Genomic DNA, 13,545 nt, shown 5'->3' on the forward strand with positions numbered 1-13,545 from the left:
CCAGCTTGCTGCGCTCATCTTAAATAATTCCCACATCGCTTTCCTAGCAGAACTTTTCATCTCTGATTCCATTACAGCACACCATGCCGCTGCGGCGTGCTGCTCTTTCAATTTTCTATAAGGCACATGAGACGCAATTTTTTGACTGATTTTATTAATCGCTATTGAAATAATTGCATAAGAGAAGTTATAAATATATTTATTTCACGCCTCCACCCGCTGTTTTATTTGCATTTGCATCATTCCAGACACCACCTGATACATGAGCGCAACAAACTCAGCAATGCATTGATCATTAATACATTTTAAAAACACAAAACATCAAAGTCACAGCATGCATTATATTTGGGCCGGGACATTTCAATTTGATGATAAGAACATAAAGTTTACAAACGAAAGGAGGCCATTCAGCCCATCTTGCTCGTTTGGTTGTTAGTAGCTTATTGATCACAGAATCTCATCAAGCAGCTTCTTGAATGATCCCAGGGTGTTAGCTTCAACAACATTACTGGGGAGTTGGTTCCAGACTCTCACAATTCTCTGTGTAAAAAAGTGCCTCCTATTTTCTGTTCTGAATGCACCTTTATCTAATCTCCATTTGTGAACCCTGGTCCTTGTTTCTTTTTTCAGGTCAAAAAAGTCCCTTGGGTTGACATTGTCTATACCTTTTAAGATTTTGAATGTTTGATTCAGATCACCGCGTAGTCTTCTTTGTTCAAGACTGAATAGATTCAATTATTTTAGCCTGTCTGCATACGACATGCCTTTTAAACCCGGGATAATTCTGGTTGCTCTTCTTTGCACTCTTTCTAGAGCAGCAATATCCTTTTTGTAACAAGGTGACCAGAACTGAACACAATATTCTAGGCGAGGTCTTACTAATACATTGTAAAGTTTCAACATTACTTCCCTTTGTAACACTTTTTAAACATTCATACGCGTTTATAACAGAGTGTGACATTAACAGAAGTGACATTAAATTTGACTGTATTATGGCTACATCTGTCTTCTAAAACCACAGATGTGTGAAACGTTTGTATGTGCCCATGTAAATCTGACTAACTTTGGCCCTTACTATCAGAGTGAAGTTGTCAGCACACAGGTTCTAGAGGCACATCATGCCACGAACAAAATAAATTCCTGAAGACCTCCGGAAAAAAGTTGTTGATGTCTATCAGTCTGAAAGGGTTACAAAGCCATTTCTAAGGCTCTGGGGCTCCACCAAACCACAGTCAGAGCCATATTGTCCAAATGGAGAAAGTTTGGGACAGTAGTGAATCTTCCCAGGAGTGGCCGTCCTGCCAAAATCTCTCCAAGAGCAAGACGTAAAGTCGTCCATGAAGTCACAAAGAACCCTAGAACAACATCCAGGGATCTGCAGGCCTCTCTCGCCTCAGCTAAGGTCATTGTTCATGACTCCACCATCAGAAAGACACTGGGCAAAAATGGGATTCATGGCAGAGTAGCAAGGCGGAAACCATTGCTCACTAAGAAGAAAATGAATGCTCATCTCAAGTTTGCCAAAAAGCACCTGGATGATCCTCAAGAGTTCTGGAACAATGTTCTATGGACATATGAGTCAAATTGGAACTTTTTGGCCGACATGGGCCCCGTTATGTCTAGCAAAAACCAAACACTGCATTCCACAGTAAGAACCTCATACCAGCGGTCAAGCATGGTGGTGGTAGTGTCATGGTTTGGGGATGCTTTGCTGCATCAGGACCTGTATGCCTTGCCATCATTGAAGGAACCATGAATTCTGCTCTGTATCAGAGAATTCTACAGGAGACTGTCAGGCCATCCGTCCGTGAGCTGAATCTGAAGCGCAGCTGAGTCGTGCAGCAAGACAATGATCCGAAACATACAAGCAAGTCTACATCAGAATGGTTGAAGAACAAGAAATTTAAAAGTTCTGGAATGGCCTAGTCAAAGTCCAGACCTAAACCCCATTGAGATGTTGTGGCAGGACCTGAAACGAGCAGTTCATGCTCAAAAACCCACAAATGTCACTGAGTTGAAGCAGTTGAGCATGGAGGAGTGGGCCAAAATTCCTACACGGTGCTGTGAGAGACTAATCAATAACTACAGCAAGCATTTGGTTGCAGTTATTGCTGCTAAAGGTGGTGTAACCAGTTATTGAGTCTAAGGGGGCGATTTACTTTTTCTCATGGGGGCATTGGGTGTTGCATAACTTTCTTTAATAAATAAATGAAATATGTATCAAAGTTTTGTGTTATTTGTTCACTCAGGGTCCCTTTTTATCTTATATTAGGTTTTGATTGATAGATCTGATAACATTCAGTGTCAAAAATATGCAAAAATGCAGAAAATCAGACAGAAAGCAAATACTTTTTCACGGCACTGTATATATATATGAAGAGTTTAGATGCAAAACACAATATACGCCATTCGCACCAAAACTGAACCAAAAAGCAGGATCGTTCATCTCACAGTGCCTACTTTCTGATGTTCAATGTCCTTTGTCCTCAAAACACGATATACACCACGTTAAATTCAACTCAAATGATTGTTTCTTTCCATAATGTGCTATACGCCAGGCTTCTAATTTAGCAAAATCCGACATATCCACTGAGCCAATCGGCGTGCAGTATCGCAGTCGTGTGACCCTATTGCCAGCGCCCAGGAGCGTATTTAGTAGCGTATAGTAGCGTATTTAATCTTGTAAATTGTGATTTTAAGATTAAATGATGAATAATTTTAAAAAAAATGCAATGAAGTCAATTTTCTATCGGGGTGTAGCAATGGTGAATAAACATTCACAAATAATACTAGAAAACTGTCACTCGATCAGAACTGTGAAACCTCTCGCTTCATCTCCCTTGCAATGCCAACCCCACTTAATGGTGTTTTACGTTTGTGTTCTCCCTCTACGCGGGATGAGAAGTTTATCGTTTTAATTTACTGAAACGCGTTGCATCTTTAGAAGTAAGTGTAAAGTCATTTTACAAAAATGTGGTGCTTTATACTTGGTTACAACCCTCACTAAAGATGTAATTAGCAAAGGGGGCCGGTTGTACTAACGAGGTCAAACAATAGGTCACGTTTTACTAAACATTTTAAAAGTAATAAACAAAGAATTACCATAATGAACACTATCGTAGTATGTTGCTTAATACATAACACAATATTCCTAATAAAGTTGAGTTCTTATCTATAAACAGTAACACATTTAAAGCTTGGCACTCTCTGTCTGCAGATTGGTGTTGTCTACATTATCGTCAGCATATTTTAAGTGATTGAAAGCTTAAATTACTTTTTTAAAAACACACTTTTCTTATACCAATACAGTATTGGTGAGCGATAATCAGTTTGTTTGAAAACCAGACTTTAATCACTGATAATAGGAGCACAGGCGGTGATTCTGTGAGTGCTCCGGGGCTCAAGCACCAATGGGAAAATCTGCACAGTGCAAATAAATCACCTATTTTGTCAAATTATAGTGTGGATGCTTCACAAGCAGAACTCTTATTGCTGCGTTTAAAAATATAAAATCCATTTATACAAAGTCTCCCAGGTTTCTTGAAAAGATCTGCGGTTCCCTTGTTTTTCTTTTGTATTTGTTTTGCTCCCATTAGTATCTATAGTAGATACATCATATATATCAATCATAATTAATAAAGTGCCACGTCAATCACATTGAATATAAAAGAAAAATAAGCTTTTTTTTTTTAATAAAAAAAATGCAATTCTCAAGTCTGCAAAACAAAAGTGCCTAATTGTGGTTTGAAACTGGAAAATGAGTGGTTACCATGGACAGGCATGATGGAATATACTGTAAAGTGACTGCATCTGTATTTGTCACCTCTTTTGTCCAAAATCCATGACCGAACATACACTACCGGTCAAAAGTTTTAGAACACCCCCATTTTTCCAGTTTTTATTGAAATATAAGCAGTTCAAGTCCAGTGAATAACCTGAAATGGTACAAAGGTAAGCGGTAAACTGCCAGAGGTTAAAAAAAAAGTTTAGGTTACCAAAAACTGAAAAATAATGTACATTTCAGAGTTATACAAAAAGGCCTTTTTCAGGGAACAAGTAATAGGTTAACAACTTACAGCTGTTCTGCAGCAATGGAAGTAAATTAAGCCTTGAAAGTTGATGCTAACAATTTCTACCGGTGTCCCAACTTTTGTTGATTACTTACAAACCCTCTGTCTGTATAAAAGCAGTGTTGGAACAGACTGTGTTACTACACCCTCTTAAGCATTATTTGGACAGTATTGTACTGCAGGAAGTAGTATATTGCTCTCATAATGACGAGAAAAAGGCAATTAACAAAGGAAGACAGACAGACCATTATAACCCTTAAAAGTGTAGGTCTTTCCTTTAGAGAAATTGCAAAGAAAGCCAACGTGTCAGTGAGTACAGTTTCCTACACCATCAAAAGGCACTTGGAAACTGGAGGAAACTCTGACAGGAAGAGGTCTGGCAGACCCAAAGCCACAACAGAATCAGAAGACAAGTTTCTGAGAGTCAACAGCTTGCGTGATAGGCGGCTCACAGGACAACAGCTTCAAGCACAGCTTAACACTGGTCGAAGTAAGCAAGTCTCAGTTTCAACTGTGAAGAGAAGACTTCGAGCTGCAGGTTTGACAGGTTGAGAAGCAGTAAGAAAGCCATTGCTAAGATGGCAAAATAAGAAAAAGAGGCTTGCCTGGGCCATGAAGCACTGCCAGTGGACTACTGAAGACTGGAAGAAGGTCTTATGGACCGATGAATCAAAATTTGAAATCTTCGGTTCATCACGCAGGGTTTTTGTACGCCGTCGAGTAGGCAAAAGGATGGTTCCTCGGTGTGTGACACCAACTGTCAAACATGGAGGAGGAAGCGTGATGGTCTGGGGCTCTTTTGCTGGATCCAGAGTCGGCGACTTGCACAGACTGAGTGGCACCCTGAACCAAAACTGCTACCACAGCATTTTGCAGCGCCATGCAATACCCTCTGGTATACGCCTAGTTGGTCAGGGGTTCATCCTACAGCAAGATAATGACCCAAAACATACCTCCAGGCTATGTCAGAACTACCTTAGAAGAAAAGAACAAGACGGTAGGCTTCAAGTCATGGAATGGCCAGCACAGTCTCCAGACTTAAACCCCATTGAGCTGGTTTGGGATGAACTGGACAGAAGGGTGAAAGCAAAGCAACCTACAAGTGCAACACATTTGTGGGAACTTCTGCAACAGTGTTGGGAAGAACTTTCCGAACAATATTTGATTTCCATTGTAGAAAGAATGCCACAAGTGTGTTCGGCTGTTATATCTGCAAAAGGTGGCTACTTTGATGAGTCAAAAATTTAGATTAAATTTTGTTAAGCAAAACGATTCCATGATTTCTTTTTTATCTCCATTTGTTTATTTGTTCTATGCTTTAATTTCAGAGTACATTAGACATTAAACTGCATAAATTTCAATAAAAACTGGAAAAATGGAGGTGTTCTAAAACTTTTGACCGGTAGTGTATATTTAAGAAAAATAAAACCATGCTCAGCTCTTCTCAGTGCTGTAAAGGAGCGGGCCGGAATCGTCTGCTCAAGGAACTACATCGTTCCGCTCCCCCGCTCCATATACAATTGGCTCGCTCCGCTACGCTCACACTCTGGGTGTTCCTGTATGTGAGACTGACAGCTGAGACCTCAGTCAGAACTGTGGCGCGAGCAGGGATGTGTGGCCACTGGAAAGCGTGTTCTTTGCGTGTGTGTGTGCGTGTCTTCTTGCTGTGGGTGCTACTGGAAAATGGGTGCATGCAAATGATGCACTCATTGAAGTCAAACCATGGCCAAGAAAGGCAAAGGACATGGATATGGCCTTTTATGAAGAGATCGAATGCTTTACAAATGCCTTACATTGGCCTAAGTTCATAACACCTCTATAACAAGGAGAATAATGTTTTTTTCAGCATTAAAATGTGTTAGTATACTACCCTTTAGCACTGGCATGCATATGTACCTTGTAACCATTCATAGCATTGTAGTTTTGTACCTACGTAAATATCAATATATTAATACCTACCAAAACAGACATATTGTTTTCACCACTGGTGGATGTACATTTGCAATTAAAAGAATACAATGTTTACACTTTCAATACTGTCTAAAAGTCCCTTCTACTGTTATTTTACTTTCAAATCTTTTCTCATTTCTCTTATATTACTCTACTTATTACTCTCTTGTCTTGTCTGTCTGTCTATTTACCATACACATTCTCGAATATCTTTCCCTCACTTTATTCATTATTTGATGAAGTAAAAAAAAAGGTGATATCGATAACAAAAACATTGTCAATGTAAAAAAAAACAAGTTAGAAAAACGCAACAGCCGTTTAAAGTGGTGATATCAAACACAAAAGCCCAAGTTAGGAGAAGCAATTGGGGCAACCTGGTCAAGCATCAAGCAAATAGGCACAATTGGAAAGGTGCTGGGGCCCAACATTCACACAATTGTTGCTTCTAACTTGGCTTCTTTTTTTAATCGCTCCACTTTACATTGAAATGCTCTTTGTACAACTTCAAGGGCATTGTGACCATTCCCTTATCAGCTCAAAAGTCACATCTGCAACAAAAAACATTGACAATGCACAACCAAAAAAAAGGCTCCAACACCCCAGCCCTGTATCTGCAATGCCTGCCCCATCAACTGTCACTTCCCATACACTTACCTTGCATTCTCATTATCCCTTGTACTCGTTGCCATTATTGGTCTTGTTCATCATCTTCATTGTTGGAAATATATTGCTTCATGCTCTTTCACGTATTATTTTATGTATGGGCTAAATGTCTATCCATGTGTGCCCTCATCTACCTGTGCCTTACCTGCATGTTGTCCGTGTCGTCCCAAAGCATACTTGTCTGCGTCTGTGATGACGCCTCTACCATTCCCTGTCTGTCTTTCTCTCTGTTGTAGTGCTTGTAAGGATAACCAAGAACACTTCAGTCTGTATTGAGCACTTTCCTTGGCACATGTGTCTTAGCATCTTTATTCTAGTTAAACCCATAAGGGAATGAGCATTTCAATGTAGAGTGGAGCGATCAAAAAATAGAAGCCAAGTTAGAAGCAACAATTGTGTGAATGTTGGGCCCCAGCACCTTTCCAATTTGCCTATTTGCTTTTCTTTTCAACATAAACACAGTAATCACGTAGTTTATAATAATTAACAAGTATGTACCAATATAGGAAGCAAGTTACATAAAACAGTGTTTCCCAATCTTGGTCCTGAGGACCCAGTGTTTGCTGATTTTTGTTCCAACTAAGCTTTAAATTACTGAATTGAACCCTCAATTGAATGAATAATTTGTCTAATCAGAGCATTTGAATTATTTGTAGCTCTTTTTTTACTTGTTTTGATTGTTATGTTTAATAAACATGAAGTTTTCAAAAGTGTCTTTTAGTTTGCATCTTTCAGGTTGATCAACTTTACCAGCAATACTGAAAAGTCTCCCTACTTTATTATGAGCATTATTATTGAAAAGTATTTAAATGCATTTGAAATTGAAATATTTTTTAAGCTTTCCCCTGATTTGAAATTCAAATGCAAATTCTTATATTTCAGAATATACAAATAACAAGTCAAATGCAAATAGTTCAGCAGATTGCATTTAAATTATTATTATTTATTTTTTAGCAGACATCCTTATCCAGGGCAACTTACAGTTGTCACAATTATGTCACATTATGTTTACATACAATTACCCATTTATCCAGTTGTTTATACTGAATCTAGGTAAAATACCTGGCTCAAGGGTACAACAGCAGTGACCCTCACCTGGGATTGAAACCACAACCCTCTGGTCAAGAGTCCAGAGCCCTAACCACTACTTCACTCTGCTGGCCCCAAGTCTGGAAATAAAGTAATTTGTCGATTTAAACCAAAGTAATGGTTTTGGAGACATTTTGTAGGGGAAATGATGATATAAAGAAAAAACTACTTCAGATAATTCAGGAAAACAGAAAAATTGTTTAAGTACATATAGTACAGTGGCTAAGAGTGTGTAATGACCAAAACCAGGTGTCTGACCTTCATACGTTTGGGTAAAATGCTGTTTGTGAAATAATAGAACAAAAAGTATAAAAGCTACACTGTAAAACACTTATTTGCCGTTTTAGAACATAAATACATTGTTTAATATAAATGGTGTGGATATCAGACTGTTGCGTTCCCTGATTTATTTTGACGTTGCCCAACATGTGGAATCACATGATTGGTAGATATCCAGTTATTTAGCTTTTCTGTTTGAAAAGTCGCTACACACTCTTAAAAAGTAAACGGAAGAGGAAGAAGAAGAATAACAATTTGACCTTAGTTTGACGACTTATATCTCATTGTGTATAAGAGGTATTTATGTTTTTTTTTTCACATTTGATGTAAGAAAGTTTCAGACTTTTGGTACTGGTACAGATGGTAATTCTAAGTGATTTAGTTTTGCCCCTGCAACATGGTGAAGACAGCAAAACCCTTTGAGCTGTATAGAGACTCTCAGTAGTTTCAAACAAGTTTTTCTAACTTGTACGAGGAACTACCGTTCCTCTCAATACACCCTGATGTCAGGCTGGGCAGTTGCCTTCACTGACCGATTCAGAGTCAACACAGTACAAAACAGAACAGTTCCACACAGGTTACACTCACTACACACCAACCTCTAAACAAAGGATTTTCACTTCCTTATATACCATGTCACTGGAGCCTAATTAACCATTAATCATTCAATTAAGGCTCCAGCCACATTCTCACATGTTTTATGGAAGGGAGGATTTTAACCCCCTCCCTGCTAACCGTATATTCACACCACACACACACACACGCACACACACACACACACACTCTACATTTCGGGCTTTCGCACTGCCACACTAACATTTGCTGTATTTATGTGCTATATATATATATATATATATATATATATATATATATATATATATATATATATATATATATATAACATTTTATCATTCAGAAATTGGGATTTGGTACATTTCACAGAAATTGTGTAGCCTGTGATAGCTGTGAAAAAAATACATCCTTAAATATACTTTACTAATAAAATATCCCTTACCATAGTGCACTGGTACCGTCCAGTTAGCATTTATGCAAAATAGCACCAGTGCATTTTGGTACAGTAGTCTCCGGCTAATAAAACACCCCTCGGGAAGCAAGGAAAGTGTTCTTATAACCGGAGTGTTCTCGAAGATGGATTTAGTAATCAGACACAATATGAATCAATAAATAAATAAATACGTATGTATTACTTGTCATGACACACGTGCATCAACATATGAAATGAACTGAACAAGTAAAAGCAAAACAATAGGCAAGTGTCTGTTAATAACTATAATAATAAAGTAACAGACAAACTAACATTAGTAAAGCTAAAGCAAAACAACATGGTCAAAAAGCTTAAATCGCTATGTACTATGATATTAGCTGGCGGGTGTGTTTTGGTCTATCACAATGGCAGAGGCAAAAATAATGGCCGTTACTTACGGTTAACTTAACTGTCAAACTAAATTAACACAGCACCCCTACACACAAAATGCAACAGCAATAGACAAGACATGCACATTATTTAACAAAATGGTGAAGCAACTCACCAGAACGGGAAACACGAAATTGTGTCTGATTCAGATTTTTTTCAAGAGCTCAAACAATTTCCAGCTTTGTAGTAAGAGAAACAGCGGTGCATTTTGCCATTTGCTTACATGGCATTGTGTAGCAATGAGGTGCACTCGTGGAAATCAGAATACAAAATAATTCAATGATATTAAGCTGGTTCTGGAAAGAGTTAATAAACCAATCATTGTCCCTCAAGACAAGTTGCTTTTTACAAAACAGTACTGTATCCATTGTGAACGAATCACTATCAGTGCCAAGAAGGTGTTCTTTTAAAGGGCACCTTTTTATTTTATTTTATTAAATTGCATTCCCTGCCTCAAGATGGCTTCCCATGTACCCGCATGGACCTCTCAGAATTACATTTCCACTCATCCTCCTGCTCACTGGTAAATCCATCTCAGTTACATATGTGAGCAGGAGGATGATGGAAAATGTAGTTCTGAGCGGTCCATGCGGGTACATGGGAAGCCATCTTGAGGCAGGGAATGCAATTTAAAAGTTTAAAAAAGTGGTCAAAATGTAAAAAAAATAAATAAATAAAACAACACACACCTTACGTAAACAGTTGTAGCAACACATGGGAACATGTACACAATAAAATAAAAAAGGTCCTGTAAGCTGATTCCATCTGTTTCAAATCAGATTTAGAATTTGACAGATTCAAAAAAGGTATATGTTAGGTGGTCTGATAGATGTACACTTTTACAAAACAGTATTCTATCAATTCCCTTTATGCACTTTTAGTATTAAGTTGCAATAGACACTTAGGTTCATCACATTAATAACTTAGTCTTCAGAAAATGTTTTTCTTCAAAGGCAGTGGTTGAGTCAAGTCAAGGGTTTCAAGGTTCAGTTTTTTCAAAGATAATGATTGCCTGGAGAATTTGATATTACGAGGTATTTAAAAGATTATGGCTGTTGGGAGGAGTGGTGTTATTTAAAACAAGTAAATGTTACAAATTAAATCATCATACACATTTCTATGTTTTAACAGTTAAGCCCACCTATCATGGATACTGTCTTGAAGGGAACATTTAATACCACCCTCAGTAATCCTCTCATAAATCGTGTGGATTCAGTGCATGTAGACTTGTCAACCAAGAAGAGTGTCTAGACCTTCAGACTGGTGAGTAGAATACAATACTGTACACTGTACATAACAAAGCAAAGTCTGTATGATGTATATTTAAGCACCTTAAAGAGCAACTGATACGGGTAGGACATATCAGAGTTATCTTAACAAATGTAACCTTGTTATTTGGATAAACTTTGTGTCATTTTTGGTTCAGTCATCACATCTTGATGACTCTTTAACCCTCATAAGGACATGTTGGAAAATTGACTTTCCTGATAACCTGGGGTAATACCCCAGCAATAAGCAACATACAACTAACAACTGGAGTAAATGTTGTTTATGCTATACCAATTTGCTGCGTGTCAGAGCACTGGAGCACTGAATGAAGGGGTGGTAGAAAGTACACATATGGGCATGCCTGACATCAATGGAAAGTGCAAAGCCTGCGCTTTTAAATGACGTTGAAACCGGAACGCTATCTGTTGAAGCGACCAAGTAATAGGCAACAAACAAAACTTTAGAGCGGACTCATGTCACATGACTTAAGCCTTAGTTTCGGTTTGCTGTAGTTTCGCTAAGGAACGTCTGTTTAGGACATACGATATATAATTGGAAAGCCCTAATTCTGTATTTTCGAACAAGCCTTGAACCAGGAAGCTATTACGGTGCCTGAGATATCAAGTGAGAAGGTCGGACCCGCTGATACACTACGCCTGGGGTCCATACGGACCCCATACCTAAAACAATTTGGGAAATTCAACCAGGCTACCTGGACTAGAATTATCCTTTGCATAGTGTAACAGGATGGGTGCCTGACAACTACCTAAAAGGAAACAAAAATCAAGTCACTAGATCCACATAATAACTGATACTAAAGCACCGTGGAGTCTGAATACTTTATGAGGGTTAAAATTAAAGTACAAAGCATAAAATACTTCTCAGAAACATCCAAGCAAATCTGGCAGTAGAAATTTCCCTTCAAAAATAAGAAAATAAATGAGAGGCCATCCCATCAATACTTGTCCGGTTTCTCAGAACTGATTGATCCAAGAACTTCATCTTTAAGGGATGTCAATACCTCAGCAACAACAATGTGGCTTTGTAACCCATTCCTTACACTCACCACTTTGTGTAAATTGAGGCTATGTCATGAAAAAACATAACTTACAATATTTATGTCATAGGCGGAGGCATCGATAACAAATGAGCCTTCAGGCTTTAAACACATTCAGTTACACTAGTTAGTTGTGAAAGACTATAGTAAGATATGCAGTATTTTTTATTGTAATGCAGCGTTTGATATCACTGTACTCTTTGTCAGTGCAGAATACCAGAACTTGGTGGGGATTTAAAACTACCGGTACCAATGTTTTTAATTACCAGTGATTGTATAGACTTACATTTTAAACTAATACATTTACCTAGTTAGTTATCCTATTTATATTAATTCTGCATATGTCATGTTTTTTCATGACATATCTTGTTTATGCCACTAATGTTTACATTTTCTATAAATAAGATATCAGTACTGAAGTTACCCAAACTCATTTGAAGGTATTGTACGGTAATCTATTACTTTTAATAGTACTGTAGGTCAAGGCAGTACAGATCTCATCCCTTACGACAGGTGAGCTGGCTGTAGAAGTCCATTCTTCATAGCTTTGTTTGAACTGATGTGCAGTATGCTTAGCAATAAAATTTATTTGCAGTGCAGTATACCACAATGGGGGGGAAAAAAAAAAAGATCCAGTCATTAACTTTTTAGGATGTAACATAAAAATAGCTCATGAACATGTAGCCACACAAGTGGTATAAAAAAATCTTTCTTGGGGTCCCTGAGTGATTCACTTGGTAAGAACACCACCACATGGTCTACAGGGTCTACAGGGTGAGTCATACAGTGCAGGTTCGCGTCTATAATGTTAGTCTCGCTAGTTAGCTATTTGTAGATTTGGAAATATTCATTAGATTTTGTACAGCTAACATGCAAACTATCATGCTTCCTTTTGTCTAGCAAACAAGTGTGCTTTTTTGTCACAGAGCAAAATCAAATAAAAACATATATATTTCATTTTGACGTTTTCTTTTATCTGTATCTAATTCACGGCGTGGAACACGGTGACGTGGGATTTCTATGAAAAGTTACAATGCCCTTAGAAGTTCCTAATGGGGATGCCTTCCTTACTAGAATATAGAAAAGTGAGAGGGCACTTGTGACAATAATCACTGTGGCCCAAGATGGTACCGGCAGGAATTAGTGACAGAAGCTGCACTGAAGAGCTGTTGTGCACTTTTAATACACAAAATAAACAGAACAAAATAGGAACAAATAAACTGGCATGAGGGCCAAAATAACAAGTTTAAACAAAATACACAAACATTGCTGTCAGGCCGAGCCTTTGCTGAATAGTTATAAACAAAACACAGTTCCACTCACCTACAAAAGATTTCTCTCCCCACAAAGGATTTCTCCTCCTTTTTATATAGGTGGCCACTCCCCAATTAGTACTCAATTACCTAATTGGGGAATGACCACACCTGTAATTGTTGGCAGGGGCAAAATGCACCCCATCCCTGCCACCCTTACATTCCCACACACACTCTTTACACAAGCAGGTTTTTTTTTTGCCCTGCTACTACTGGTAATTTACACTCTACCTCCTGGTTCTTTGACAATTACACAAAATAAACCAGCCTGGAATTTCCAACAATGATTTAGTTGGGCTTTTATTCCTATAAATCTTGAAAGAATGCTGTGGTGTTGGCACGCTGATCAGGTGAATTGTAATAAAGGCAATGTGAGCCCCTGATAAACAACAGATTGATGGGAATGATTTATCAGTTTAC

At 38.1% G+C, this 13,545-nt stretch overlaps 1 protein-coding gene across 1 annotated transcript in view; it reads left to right on the plus strand.

The window, feature by feature from the left end:
- stpg2 (sperm-tail PG-rich repeat containing 2) overlaps nucleotides 1–13,545 on the plus strand; it is a 288,221-nt gene that overhangs the window by 228,700 nt on the left and 45,976 nt on the right. The window contains exon 13 of the mRNA XM_034033821.2: nucleotides 10,618–10,749. Within this exon, the coding sequence (XP_033889712.2) occupies nucleotides 10,618–10,737 (120 nt within the window). The 3' untranslated portion in view covers nucleotides 10,738–10,749. The remainder of the gene's footprint in view (nucleotides 1–10,617; nucleotides 10,750–13,545) is intronic.

Source organism: Acipenser ruthenus, chromosome 1 (genome assembly GCF_902713425.1).
Source record: "Acipenser ruthenus chromosome 1, fAciRut3.2 maternal haplotype, whole genome shotgun sequence".
In the NCBI taxonomy this organism is placed as follows: domain Eukaryota; kingdom Metazoa; phylum Chordata; class Actinopteri; order Acipenseriformes; family Acipenseridae; genus Acipenser; species Acipenser ruthenus.